General features: G+C 44.6%; 1 protein-coding gene across 1 annotated transcript in view; it reads right to left on the minus strand.

Moving 5' to 3' along the window:
* Nucleotides 1-10278: 10278 nt before the first annotated feature.
* Nucleotides 10279-12855, minus strand: part of LOC146589603 (cystatin-like) — a 3016-nt gene continuing 439 nt past the window's right edge. Inside the window, exons 2-3 of the mRNA XM_085315949.1 lie at nucleotides 11787-11900; nucleotides 10279-10703 (exon numbers count right to left, since the gene is read on the minus strand). Coding sequence (XP_085172075.1) covers nucleotides 10626-10703; nucleotides 11787-11900 — 192 coding nt within the window. The 3' untranslated portion in view covers nucleotides 10279-10625. The remainder of the gene's footprint in view (nucleotides 10704-11786; nucleotides 11901-12855) is intronic.

Here is a 12855-nt window from a genome sequence, read left to right on the forward strand (position 1 = left end):
ATTGATGAAGAAGTTGAATAGAATTGGACCCAGTATTGGTGCCTGGATTAGAGGCCAAATTAGGGATTCGATACTATTCCCTCTCCCTGACCAGGGAGGACAGGGTCTCTGCTAAGACCTTGCTTGCCTTCTCAAGAGACACGTTGTCCTGGGGAACTAAGTGCAACCTCTCAAAATCACAGAAAAGCATCAAGCACTACACTTGCAATTGTCACTTCAGTGGGCTTCTCAGGTGGGAAATCATCATATCTTGGCCAAAGCAATTCGCGGGAAAAAGACCACCTGTACTTTGATAGAGTAAAGCTATGCCAAGGACAGGACCCCTTCGCAAATCCCATGTAATGGCTCGAACGCAGAGCATAGGGCCGTCCCACACAGGAGCCACCTCCAGTGCCACAGGATCTCCCAGAGCCTCCTTTCTTGCCAGGCTCCCCAGAGAGGTGCAGACAGGGCTCTGCCCACATGTCACCGCATCTCACAGTGCACACAAACCACACTGCCTCCCTGCATCTCTCAGGGCAGCACAAAGCATGGTGGATGCTAATAACATCTAAGTATGTAACTCTACACTCTTGTTCTGCAAATTGGATTTCTCTACGGCAGTCGCTTCCCCTACTGAGTGCAGGCTCTGGCTTTCATTATTTCCATTAGAGATGGCAATCAATGAGTCAAAGTGAGATATCTGAGAGCTTCTGATTTGTGCAGGAAGACCCTGCTGACAGTGAGCCTAGATTTCCTCTACTGTCTGAACACCACTGCATCTTGTTTTCCGATCACAAGCAGGAAGCGTCTGCTATATTTGGGAGAGAATGGTTTAAAATGGCACAGAGTGAAAAGTCCAAACCTCTTCGAGTTCTCCAACTTCCCATCAAATTGAAATCCCATAGCTAGTTTTGTTCTGAAATCTTCAGAGCAAGCTAGTTGAGTAAAAATGTATGTCAGAGCTCTGGAAATGTTGCATTTTGTTATTTTCTCAACATTTTACAGTAGAAATAGTTTTCAGTAAGCCATCGGGGGATAAAGGAGACAGACTGACTGTCAGATTTAAGGGGGAAAATGCTTTTCCCACCTTATGATCTGTCCAACTCAGAAAGCAGTGAAAAAAATACTATTTGGAGGGAAAAAAAAAGAATCTACAGGCATCTTAACAAGTCCCATGAGATTTAAAAAGGGAAGAGCTGTGTAATTAGCAAATCTGTCCAGCCTAGTCATGCTGAGGTCCAGAGCTAATTTCATTTTACAAATTGTTATTCTTCCTAAAGGGAAAGCTATTCTGGAACAGCTCCCAGATGTCCTTTCTGAAGCTGGACCTGTGATCTTGGAGTTTGCCAAGTCACATTGCCAGGCAAGTAGAGCTCAGTACGTCCAGCTTCACCCAAAATGAGATGAGGACAGCATTTGCTTTCCTCCAGTCTATCAGAAAGCCACTCGCCTCTCTACGGAGCTTAAGCTTTTTTGGTGCCACCGTGCACTCTCTAAACTGATCAGTGACTCCATATCATGCCAAGGGGTGTCTTCTCTAGTGCTGTTGGTGCCCACTCTCCTGTGGACAAGACAAGTTCAGAACTACCATTGCTCTTTGTTCGTGGACCAAAGTCACCCACAAAGCCCAGTCAAAGTTTTCTCCAGCCTGTCCTCATCAGCATGGTTGACTTTGTCCAGCTTGGTTAGCCATCAGAAAGTTAACACTAAACTAGCTAATCACAAAACCTTCCCAGAGATCCTGTGCAGGGGATATCATCATTTTTTTTTTGCCTTCAYTACACAGAGGTAACAGATTCTATGGGCTAAGAAAGGTCTTAGCATGGCTATTCCTGTATTCTTCATACATACGGAATCTTTTTGCTCTGTAACTCAGACCAAGAAGTAGGATATATGATATGCATTTTCAATGGACCCTTCTGCCTCACAGCTGGCACCTCAGTCAACCCAGGACTACAGTGATGGAGAAGAGAACAGGTTATGCGAGATGCTCACCAGCCCTGAAATCATACAGGCTGATGTTTAAAGAAGAGTGGTATTTCATTTTCCAATCCATCACATAGAAATTTGCAGCCCAGCAGAAATTGTCACTCTAGAAATTCAATCAGGAGAAGACAGAGAGTTAAGGATGTTCAGGGATAAGTGATCCATGCTTCATTCATTGTTAGTGAGTCCCAGGATGTCACTGCAAGGGAAGCAGATATGCCTTTGAGGGTGACAGCATTGACCTCACCTCCTATCCCACAGTCAAGGGTGATATTACTGGGAATCATAAAGGGACTTATGCTGGGACAGACCTGGGTAGGTTTGTAGTCTGACTCCCCACTCAAAGCAGGACTAGCTTTAAAGCTAGGCCTGGTTGTTTAATGCCATACCTGGTCAAATTGTAAAAGTCTCCAAGGACAGAAACTCCACTGCTCTCCAGGTAGCCTCTTCTTGCTTCCAAGATGAACCATGCCAGGTTTGCCCCTCTCTCAGATACCAGATGTTGTTGCTTCCCTACCTCCAAAGCTGCTGTTTCTTGCCACATTTGATGCTTTTCTGGTAGCCCCAAATCTACACAGTGCCCAAAGCAGCTTCTCCACCAACTGCCTTGTTCCTAGTACTTCTGCTGTCAATAAGACATGACTAATGAGAGAACACGCACATCAAAAGGGAAAAAGAAGGCTTTTGGCTAATGCCAAAGGTTTAAAGTCTCTCTTCACTACTTCTGGCACTGGGAGATGGTAAATTTTTTAAAGCAATGGCAGGGCTTCCTACCTCAATCCCACAGAAAGGGAGGGAACCCACTGCTCATCTGTACAGATAGAGTGGCTTAACCTGTGGCAAGGAAAACAATTTAAATCAGATGCTCAGACAAGTTTAGGGTTAGGTTTTATGCCAGGAAGAAGCTTTCCTGCTGGAGAGAAAAAGGAAGCACAGGACGGGGCCCCATCGTTGTCTCCAAGAACAGGCAAGAGTGAGCAAGTTCTTCTGCACCTTGGACAGGCCCTTCAAGAGCAAATACAGCACCCACCAGTTGTGCCAGTCCCCCCACCGCAGTCTCCTGGTTAGGCTCAGCTGCCATTGAGCAGCATTGCAACAGGAGAAATCAAACTGCCCTTCAGCAGCACTACCAACGTTTCCTTGGGCAAGGGGGGATTGCTTTTCATACCCACTTCCTACTAAGCAAGCAGCATCCTCTCTAAATCCCTCTCTCTCCAGGGACATAAGCAGCAGTTTCTTTTCAAAAGCAGCTCCTGAGATATGAGTCWGSTTTGGGGTGAAAAGCAGTTAGATCCTGGCAGAGCACATTGCTTCATATCACTCCTCAGCAAGTCTGGAGAGTCTGAGGGTGTGTGTGTGTGTGGGGKGKGTGTGTTCAGTGTAAATATCATTGCTTTTCCTTGAAATTATGCTTATTTTGCTAGCTTTTATATTCAAGAGATAAAGCCAATTCCATGTCCTGGCCTGAGCCCCAGTTTTTCAGGGTGCACAAGTAGTGTGAGCAAGTGGGCAGTGTGGGCCTCCTAGCTTCACGACCTGCAGCACCCTGACCCCACACCTCTCACCAAGTCCTGCCTCCTTTCCTGCAAGTCAAGGATTTATATTCTGAGCCAATGTTCAGGAGAGTGCCATTGGTGATACCTGTACTCCACAGGAAGACAAGACACACTCCTAAGGGGGATTATCCCAGAGGAAATAAATCCCAGGCATCACAAATGGCAGCCCCTGTAGTTCAAGGAGAGGGGAGACTGCTAGCATTGATATGTAAATAAATATATATATATGTATGTTTCTCAAGTCATATATAAGTGTGTGTGTGTGTGCGCACACATCATTCCTCGAGAAATGGCAGTAGGGACCAAGTGAGACTTGGGACTGTCAGATTAGACTGGATTCAGGGCTTTTTTTGTCCAACAGTGTAACACTCTATGAGCCTTGAAGTCAGGAGAGAGAATAAATCTCACTCCCCACACACACCCAAAAAAGCAGAGGTAGGGTGTAGTCTGAGGATGCCTGATCATCTGCTTACAGCAGTAAGAAGGAAGTATATGACCTCAGCGAGGCTTCAGGTGCCGGTAATTGCAACCTCTTGCAGTTGTATACACATACACTCATTTCAGAATGGTTCTTTCAAGGAAACAGCTTCCCTTTTTAGTGTTTATACTGGTTATCTCCTCACATGATTTTTTTTTTCAGTTGACGCAGTGTTGACACATGTAGATTTTATTTGAATATTTCTTTTGTTTTTTCCCCCCTCCCTTCCTTCTCAAGGTTAAGAAGGGAGGATGAAGAGATATTTGCCACACAGTGTCCCCTACAGACTACTGCCATGAACTGCCAGGATTAGGAAGCCAGAGTGTCTGCTTGCAAGGTGAGCCATGGGAAGCCAACCCACGGAGGTGGGTCAAGAGATAAATTCTAGGAGGAGATGTCTTCCCTTACTTCAATTAGAGCCAGCTCACCCTGGGATGCTTAAAGAAGAAGTGGAGGTGGTATGACACACAACATGCTGTGTCTCACAACTGGTAGGGAAGAGGGGATGGTCCCCCCAGCAAGGCTCTGCACAGCAAGGGAGTCATGAATCACTGGTAATTTCTTCCAGCCGGAAGCTAAGGATTTGTTTCCCCATCTTCTGTCCGACGCACACAGACACCCACTCCCATCTCCAGTAAGACCAGAAATAGTCCCCAGTATACATCCCAACTCTCACGCACCAGCATTGAGTTGATCACAGAGATGGACATTTAAACTTCTCCTTTTCTCTGGTGTTGTAAAATCCTGTAGCAAGAGCCTGCCAGCTCACAAAGTTTAAGCAATGCAATGCAAGTCAGTGACAACACAGGAGAGAAATTTTAGCCACAGTCTTGCCTTGGGTGGTAGGTCCTACCCCCCCGAATCTGCCACTGCATCAAGCCATGCCTCTGTAACTCCCACACGTAAGAGGAAGACAGCAGAGAAAATCGTAGAAAGGATGGGACACAGCATCACTAGCAATGACCTAACTCAGGACACATCTGTACTGGGCCCTGCAGAATGATCTCCCAACCACCACTGTATCTGGTGAGGAAAGGGATCTCAAATTTTTTTCTCATCAGTGAGATCAGCAAGAGATAAAGCACCAAGATTCAAAATGTGATTTGGGTTTGATCAGTGAATTTGATCTCCTGGAAGATCTATATCACAGTGTTTCTAAGGCAGTGTATGTTAATAATGAATACAAACAGCTTAGCATCTTCAAACACTCATACAAGAGGTCATCATGCTTAAGCTAAGAAATACTGTCTATCCGGAGCATATACACAACCTACAGGCACTGTATACAAACGTAAAATATTCCTTGCAAAATTCATACAAAGCTTTTTCAGATGTCAAATGAGGATTTGACACTTGTCCTGAATTTTATGTCAATTTTACCACTATTTATTTAATTGACAGTGTAGCCTTCTAGAAGAATAATTAATCTGAGCCCAATGGCTCCACTTTGAGGATGGTAGCATGGAAAGAAAAGGGACTTTCCATCTAAAAACTTCTATGTCTTGCATATATGGATCCAGAGGAAAACATTATTTGAATGTTAAAAAGCACCCTACTAATCATTGGCTTACCAGCCTGAAGAAGTCCTCGCATCCACTCCTGAGAGCAGATGCACCCAAGTGATGAGCCTTGACCATGATGGAAACAAGAAGTAGTGTTCCTTTGCTTTACATGCACATCAGCAATGGACCTTTATTAACAACAGTGACAGCCAGCCTAGTTCTGACTGCAGTTCCCATAGTAAAACCATTTTTATCACAGACTCTCACACATACAAGGATGTCCTCAAAGAGGCCAGTAAAGCTGAATGCTGCTGGCCTGACTAGGTAGGATCAATGCTTTTGCTTGAATGTGCAAAGGATACAAGCTCATTGTCTTCAGTTGAGCATGCCATGGTTGTAGTATGCCAACATTGTCCACAGGCTCTAGAAACATCATGATGATCACAGCTATGTCTCCACTGTGCTTCACAGAGGTGGGAAATACACGTACATGTGAGTATGGGTTTGCAGATGCAGGCACTGTTAAAAAGAGCCACACTTTTCAGCCCACAGGACCTAAATCTCTTTGAGTTCTTGCAGCCAACAAAAAGCTTGGAGTGCAGGAGCTGTAGCAGCAACAAAGCACCTTGTCTAAAAACTCATCTGAGAAAGGCTCTGGCAATCCTGAACCTAAAGAGACATGCCCTCAGAACTGATTCATCACAAGCAAGCAAATGCAACAAGAGACAACATGAAATAAGCACCACTCTGGTCACTTGTTTACATCTGTCATTTGAAGTCAGGCAGCGAATGCCACTATAAATCGTAGGCCTCAGCATTCAGGCAGTTTTCAACAGCTCTCCAAATTACTGTGAATCAGCCAAGCAGAGAGAACTGCCAAGTTCTTGGCAGGGGAACTTCCAGTAATGCTCTTAGCCTGTTGCAAATACAAAACAACACAGCCCACAGTGGAAGGTGGTTAAATTAGGTCACACTTTTCCACTGTTTGTTCACAGTGGAGAGTCCATACAGTCACCAACGATGACATTCGGCAGCTTGTGAGGATAGGGTGATCTCTGCCATTCGTTTATGCCCTTAGTCATTGGCATTTCAACACAAAAATGCAATACCTTGGAATTCAGGAGTTCATGACCTTCAACTAGTCATTTTTTCTGGTATATCCACTGTTGTTCAGAACTGTTGGCTAATAAATGTAACTAAAGTGCCTGTTTACATCCACCTGCATCCCTGCTTCTCCTTCCTAGTCTCCTTACCAACAAGAACATCACAGCTATCCATCTGGGCCTCAAGCCAAGAGGATAAAAGGGAGAGGTGCAAAATACAGGCACACCTACCAAAACACGATTATTGAGCCCATTCACCACTGCCCAGTCCTTGCATGGATAAGCCACAAAAAGGAGATAAGCATCTATGAATGAAGGCATAGACAGAAAAATGACAAGTCTGACGGAAAAAACAAGTATTTGAGAGGCATCATGATTTACTCAATTAGCAGGGTTACTGAGACAGCAGCACAACAGACTAACATCTGCATAATCACCAATCTCATCAGCAATAGAAATGTGCTGTCTTCACACACTGCCCTCAGTAGGAATGGAGGCAGGGAGAATAGCTCCCATCAGATCTGAGCAGATCCTGGAGGAAAATCCCGACTGTCAGGCACTCAGCTCATCCCACTGAAAGTGTTAATAGATCTGGCTTTGTGTTCACTGCAAACTCATTAAACTGTGGCAACGGTAGCAGGTAGCCTTCCCCTTGTAAGGAAGAGCAGCACACAGAAGATGCACTCCTAGTGAGGACATTTAAGACCACTTGAGAGGGATCTGGTAGTTACTGTGAGTTCTTGTTTTCCTGCAGTTCCACTTGGCTATGAGTCCTATCACATGAATTGGACTAAAATCAATTTTCTGTAAGTTATCTCATCTCCTTGGAATGCACTGGAAATTGACTGGAAATTGGAATGCAATGGAAAATTCATCCCTTTACTAGGCAGCAGTATCTGCCTTTGGAAGTTTCTGTCTTGTTTTCTATTAAGTGATTCTTTGTTTTTCTTCAGCCCTCCCACGTCCTAAGAAGAGGTTGTATTAGCTCAAGACACCATTTTATTAGGCAAAGAATATCAGCATCCTTACGCTTYTCACCACAAGCTGCTTTCTTCTGCCATCACATTATTCCAGCAGATCTCTGCATCTCTCTCAGTTTACTCACCATCCTTTCAGAAGAGGGCCACCACATTTGGACACAGGCTTCCTGGTCTTAAGGTGTAACACAGAGCATGGCAGATCATTGGATTTACTTTATCTTCAAGTGGGACTCACACTGAACAGAGTATGCTTGCTTCAAAACATGGAGAAGCAAAGATATAATGATACCAAGCTGGGAGGAGTGGCTGACACACCTGAGGACTGTGCTGCCATTCAGAGAGACCTGGACAGGCTGGAGAGCTGGGCAGAGAGGAACCTCCTGAGGTTCAACAAGGGCAAGTGCAGDGTCCYGCAMCTAGGGARAAWTAACYCYRRGCACCAGTACAAGCTGGGGGCTGACCTGCTGGAGAGCAGCTCTGCAGAGAAAGACCTAGTAGTGCTGGTGGATGACAAGTTGACCATGAGGCAGCAATGKGCCCTTGTGGCCAGGAAGGCCAGTGATGTCCTTGGGTGCCTTAGGAAGAGTGTTGCCAGCATGTCGAGGGAAGTGATCCTGCCCCTCTACTCAGCCCTGGGGAGGCCTCATCTCGAGTACTGTGTCCAGTTCTGGGCTCCCCAGGACAAGAGACACATGGAGCTACCGCAGAGAGGGCAGCATAGGGCTATGAAGATGATCAGAGGGCTGGAGCACCTGCCCTCTGAGGAACGGCTGCGAGAGCTGGGCCTGTTCAGCCTGGGGAAGAGAAGACTGAGGGGGGATCTTATCAATGTGTACAAGTGCCTGAAGGGAGGGTGTCAAGGGGAYGGGGACAAACTCTTTTCAGTTGTCTCGTGTGACAGGACAAGAGGCAATGGGCAGAAATTGAAGCACAGGAAGTTCCGCCTGAACGTGAGGGGGAATTTCTTCCCTGTGAGAGTGACGGAGCATGGGACCAGGTTGCCCAGAGTGGTTGTGGAGTCTCCTTCTCTGGAGATCTTCAAGGCCCACCTGGATTCAACCCTGTCTACCATGCTCTAGGTGACCCTGCCTGAGCAGGGAGGTTGGACTAGATGATCTCCAGGCGTCCCTTCCAACCTTACTGATTCTATGATTCTACGATAAGATAGAAAAAACAAATACACTATCAGGGCTATATAAAACAAGAAGTTTCTCCATCATTCACCTCAGCACCTTCATCCATTCTCATGGCCCCCTTCTCTCAACCTGGCAACTTCCACTGCTATCTGAAGATGAGATTTATTTCTTTTAAAGGGATTCTGCTCTTTCCTACATGTCTTCCCCAACAAGTAAAAAGTAAAGATCCCTCTTATATGCCAACCTGAGTCCCAGTCTCTCTCATCTTCTGCTTATGGAAGCTTTCCATTTCTTTTGCCTGGGTTCTTGGTCTTAATATTATAAGACAYTTAAAAGTTACATTTTTTTCCCAGATCCATAGCTATGTTTCTCTGTGAAACTCACACCAATCCTAAACATAGTGTCATGCACATGGAAGCCAGTAACAGTGTGCTTGACTGAGTGAAAGATCTCAGCAGTCTTGTATACACTCTTGGATTTACAGGGTCACTTCTGGGGAAACTTCCACACTCACAGAAAAAAGGTGGGTTCTGTGGGTAAGACCCATTCACCATGAAATTACACAAGCCCTACTGCACRTTCTCTCTTTATCAGTTATCTACTTCACAACACTTAGCAGTTTTTTCATTATTTTTTGCACTACATTACTCTCCAGCTAAATAGGTCATTGGTATCAAGGTCATCTCATTGGTCCTTTTTTGTTGCTGGCACAGTATCCCCCCATTTCCCTGCAGTTCAAACTCATCATAGCTGGACAGAAAGTTCCCTTGCCAGTTCTTTTAGGAGTTCTTGGGTGTTGATCTTCTCCGCCTATGGATTTAAAGATGCTTACCCTGATTAGACATTCAAATTCTCCTTGCTTAATACACAGTCAGATTTTAGTTCAGGCTCTCCACCAGACAGGCTTTTCATTCGTCTCATCTTCAGGTAAAAAAATAGAAGCTACGATAGGCCTAGTGTATTTACTGAAGAAGTTGTTCCTCTAGCTCCATCAGTCATATTTTAACATTATAAATGAATTGGACCATGCCACCGCTTGGACCAAAAGGAAACCCTTGGGGCTTTCCACACAGAGTTTTTAACTCACTAAAGCTAGGGACACCTCAAGATAACCTTTAAAGACCAGATGCCATAGGAAGTAAAGGTGCCTAAAATACCTTTACAGTTAATTCTTACCAGTACAGTTGTATCCAGCCCTGCAATTCACAGTGGCCAAGACAGCCAACTTTAGATGGGATCTGAAATAATTACACCTACAGCACAGTTTTGATTGCCCTTTACAAGAGCAACTGTTGCAAACTGCACTGTTTCCATTGCTTTCAAAAGCAGGACCAGCCTTCTTCAGTGAGACAGCTAAGAAGCATCATCTCTTATTCAAAATTGAGATGCTGGAGGACAGGCAAGTCACTGGGTGGGACAGTATAGAGACATCTCTCTCCTGTGAATAGGGCCTCACATTCCTTCTCACTCTACCTTCTGTGCATGATAGATTAGTCCACTACAGGAAAGCCCTCCGCCCAGCACAACAGATGCTCTTCACAAAGAGGACTACACATTACAGCAATGATTAATTAAATTTTAATGTTTCCAGGAGTCACTTATGAGGGATACCAACAACTTTTTTTTTTAAAAGAATTCAGATATGGGAGTTATTTTATTGGGAAAGCTTGGAGAACACAAATTTGGAAACAACTGATCCAAAATGTAATTATAAAGAAGAAAACCTAAGTAGAGATCATATTGTGCTTTAAAGGAAGGTTACATAGTTTAACTTGCATAGCACAAGCATAGGTAAGTATTTGAGTTAACAGGAACGGACACAGCCCATCTTGATTCAGGTTACTGCTTTCTTTTTTAAATCTGAGTAACCGGTTGCTGGCCTCTGCTGGAACCAAAGGAGACTTACTGGCAGCTGTTTTTCAGTAGTCTAATTTGGTTTAGCCAAGGAACACTGTACACTACAAAGTTGCAAGTGACACGCTATGGAGAGAAAGGRAAAAAAAGCAATTATCAGATTAAGAGCATGAAACAGAGCATCATTGACCATTTTTCTACACATAGATTTACTTCATTTTCAGTGATCCAGAATATATGCCATTCTTATGGCTCTCCTGATTATTTGCACTGTGTTGCAAAGTATTCTGGAATACCACTCTTGTAAATATCTGCTCAGTACTAACCATTTCTCTCAAACATTAACAGAAAAGCTGAGCAATCAGCACTTCTAAAGATCAGGTTACCTCCTCTGCTCACTTACAAGTACCAACTGCTGGAAAGATTTCAGCCTGGGTAATACTCTGACATAAGCTCTGAAGTATCAGTAAGCAATCTGTGTTGTTAATTCATTTGTGCATGTCTGTCCCATCACTCTAGGACWCCAGCTGTGGTAATGGTACACAAGAAATTTTTAGTGTTGTGCTTAATGGATCATCTGTGTGCAGTTACAGTTATGCCCATTACGGTGATTTAGTGAAATTCTATTGAAATAAACTCTGATCAGATCAAGGCAGGCATATATTTGGTGCTCTCTTGTTTGAGAAATTAAGTAGTCCTTAAAGAGTTTCTGTAATTAGATAAAATTTGTGCCTAACTCAGCTTGGTGCGTACAGAGAACCAGGGTATCCTGCCATTCGCTATCAGCACTTGGCCAAAGCACTATCAGCAGTAATGGGAGTCCCTAGGAAAAAGGAGTTGAATCAAGTTTGTTTACATCACCATGATGCAACAGGAGCAGAGAAGGATACAGAGACTCAGGGCACCAGGCCAGGAGACCTGAAAGTTTCCTCTGCATATCCATAGGATCAAAACCACAAGCAATTTCAGAGGACTGAGGCACACACTCCATGCACTACAGCCTCAGTCCCTGCTTACAGAACAGGCTAAAAGAGCATATTTAGCATTGTCTGGCCAGGCAAGTTCCACAATGGCTCCATCTCAGTAAGTATAAAGTCTCTGATCTTAGCTGAGGTAGATAGGCAACACTGCCCATAACTATCTGGACTAGAGCAGCTGGAGGGAAGGGTTGAAAACCTAGAGACCACCATGTTCTGTTTTGGAGCCTACCTTCGCCATTTCTGGTGCATGATGAAAAGCACAGCCCTGGACATCAGTTACTGACTTTGTGCAATTTGTCCGCCCAATCTCAACTTCCATGATATACTTGATTCCAGCCACAATCTGCAAGGAGACAACAGGCAGAAGTAAATTTATTTACAGCACATACAGGAGATCTCTCTGCAGAGAAGAGCTTAACTGAAAGGAAGGCAGTTTTGTGATTATATTATTTAAACCAAACTCAACAAGTACAGACATGATAGTGTGTGGCAACCTCCACAAGAAAGGCACTTTACATCTGTTGAAATCCAGAAGACAAAATGCAAGGAAGCAGCTTTAACACAGTACAGCTTCTTTAAGCAGTATACAAAGTCACACGTCAGTTCATAAGCAGCGTGGGCAAATCACTAAAATCTTCAGTAACTCAAACTCTAGCACTCAAAGGCATCCATGTTAACAAGACTTGAGCTATAAATGATGCTTTATTTGCCTTCTGTGGAAAAAGAGCTTGAAAGTCAACCCCTCAATTTCAAAACCTGCTGTTTTTCAAAGACTGGAAGCAGAGACTTCCACGGAGTAATACCAGTTCACAAAATGAAGCTTTTAACCTTAAAAATCCTAAGTGTTAATAACATTTGCAAGTCCCCCAAACTGGTTACACGGTAGGTGACGTAAAAACACCGGTATCTGACTTTTCCTGGATGCTTTATGACCGAACTCCTTGCACCTCCCCTCCTCRGTTTGTACAGGCTGCCTGAACAGCAGCCAAGTCCTCCCCCACCCTCAACTTCCCCTGCACGCGTCCCAAGACCCAGGGATCCTCTTGGCACTCAGAAAGATGTTTACAAACGTCGCTCTCTGGATTCGGGGTTTTCTGAAGCCTAGATCACGCCGCAGGCAGGGCTCTGGGAGATGGCGGGGTGGCGGCACGTTCCTTACGGAAGCTCGGAGTTATTCGTAGCAGCAGCGAAGGGAATCTTTGTCCCTTCTCCCCACTTTTTCGAATGTAAAGTAAGGGGGAAACCGTAATAACAGTACAGAACACGCTGGGTGCGAGGGCGCTCGGCCGGCCCGGCCG

This window comes from Rhea americana, unplaced genomic scaffold, assembly GCF_003343005.1.
Source record: "Rhea americana isolate MKP2758 unplaced genomic scaffold, rheAme1 scaffold_445, whole genome shotgun sequence".
Lineage (NCBI taxonomy): Eukaryota > Metazoa > Chordata > Aves > Rheiformes > Rheidae > Rhea > Rhea americana.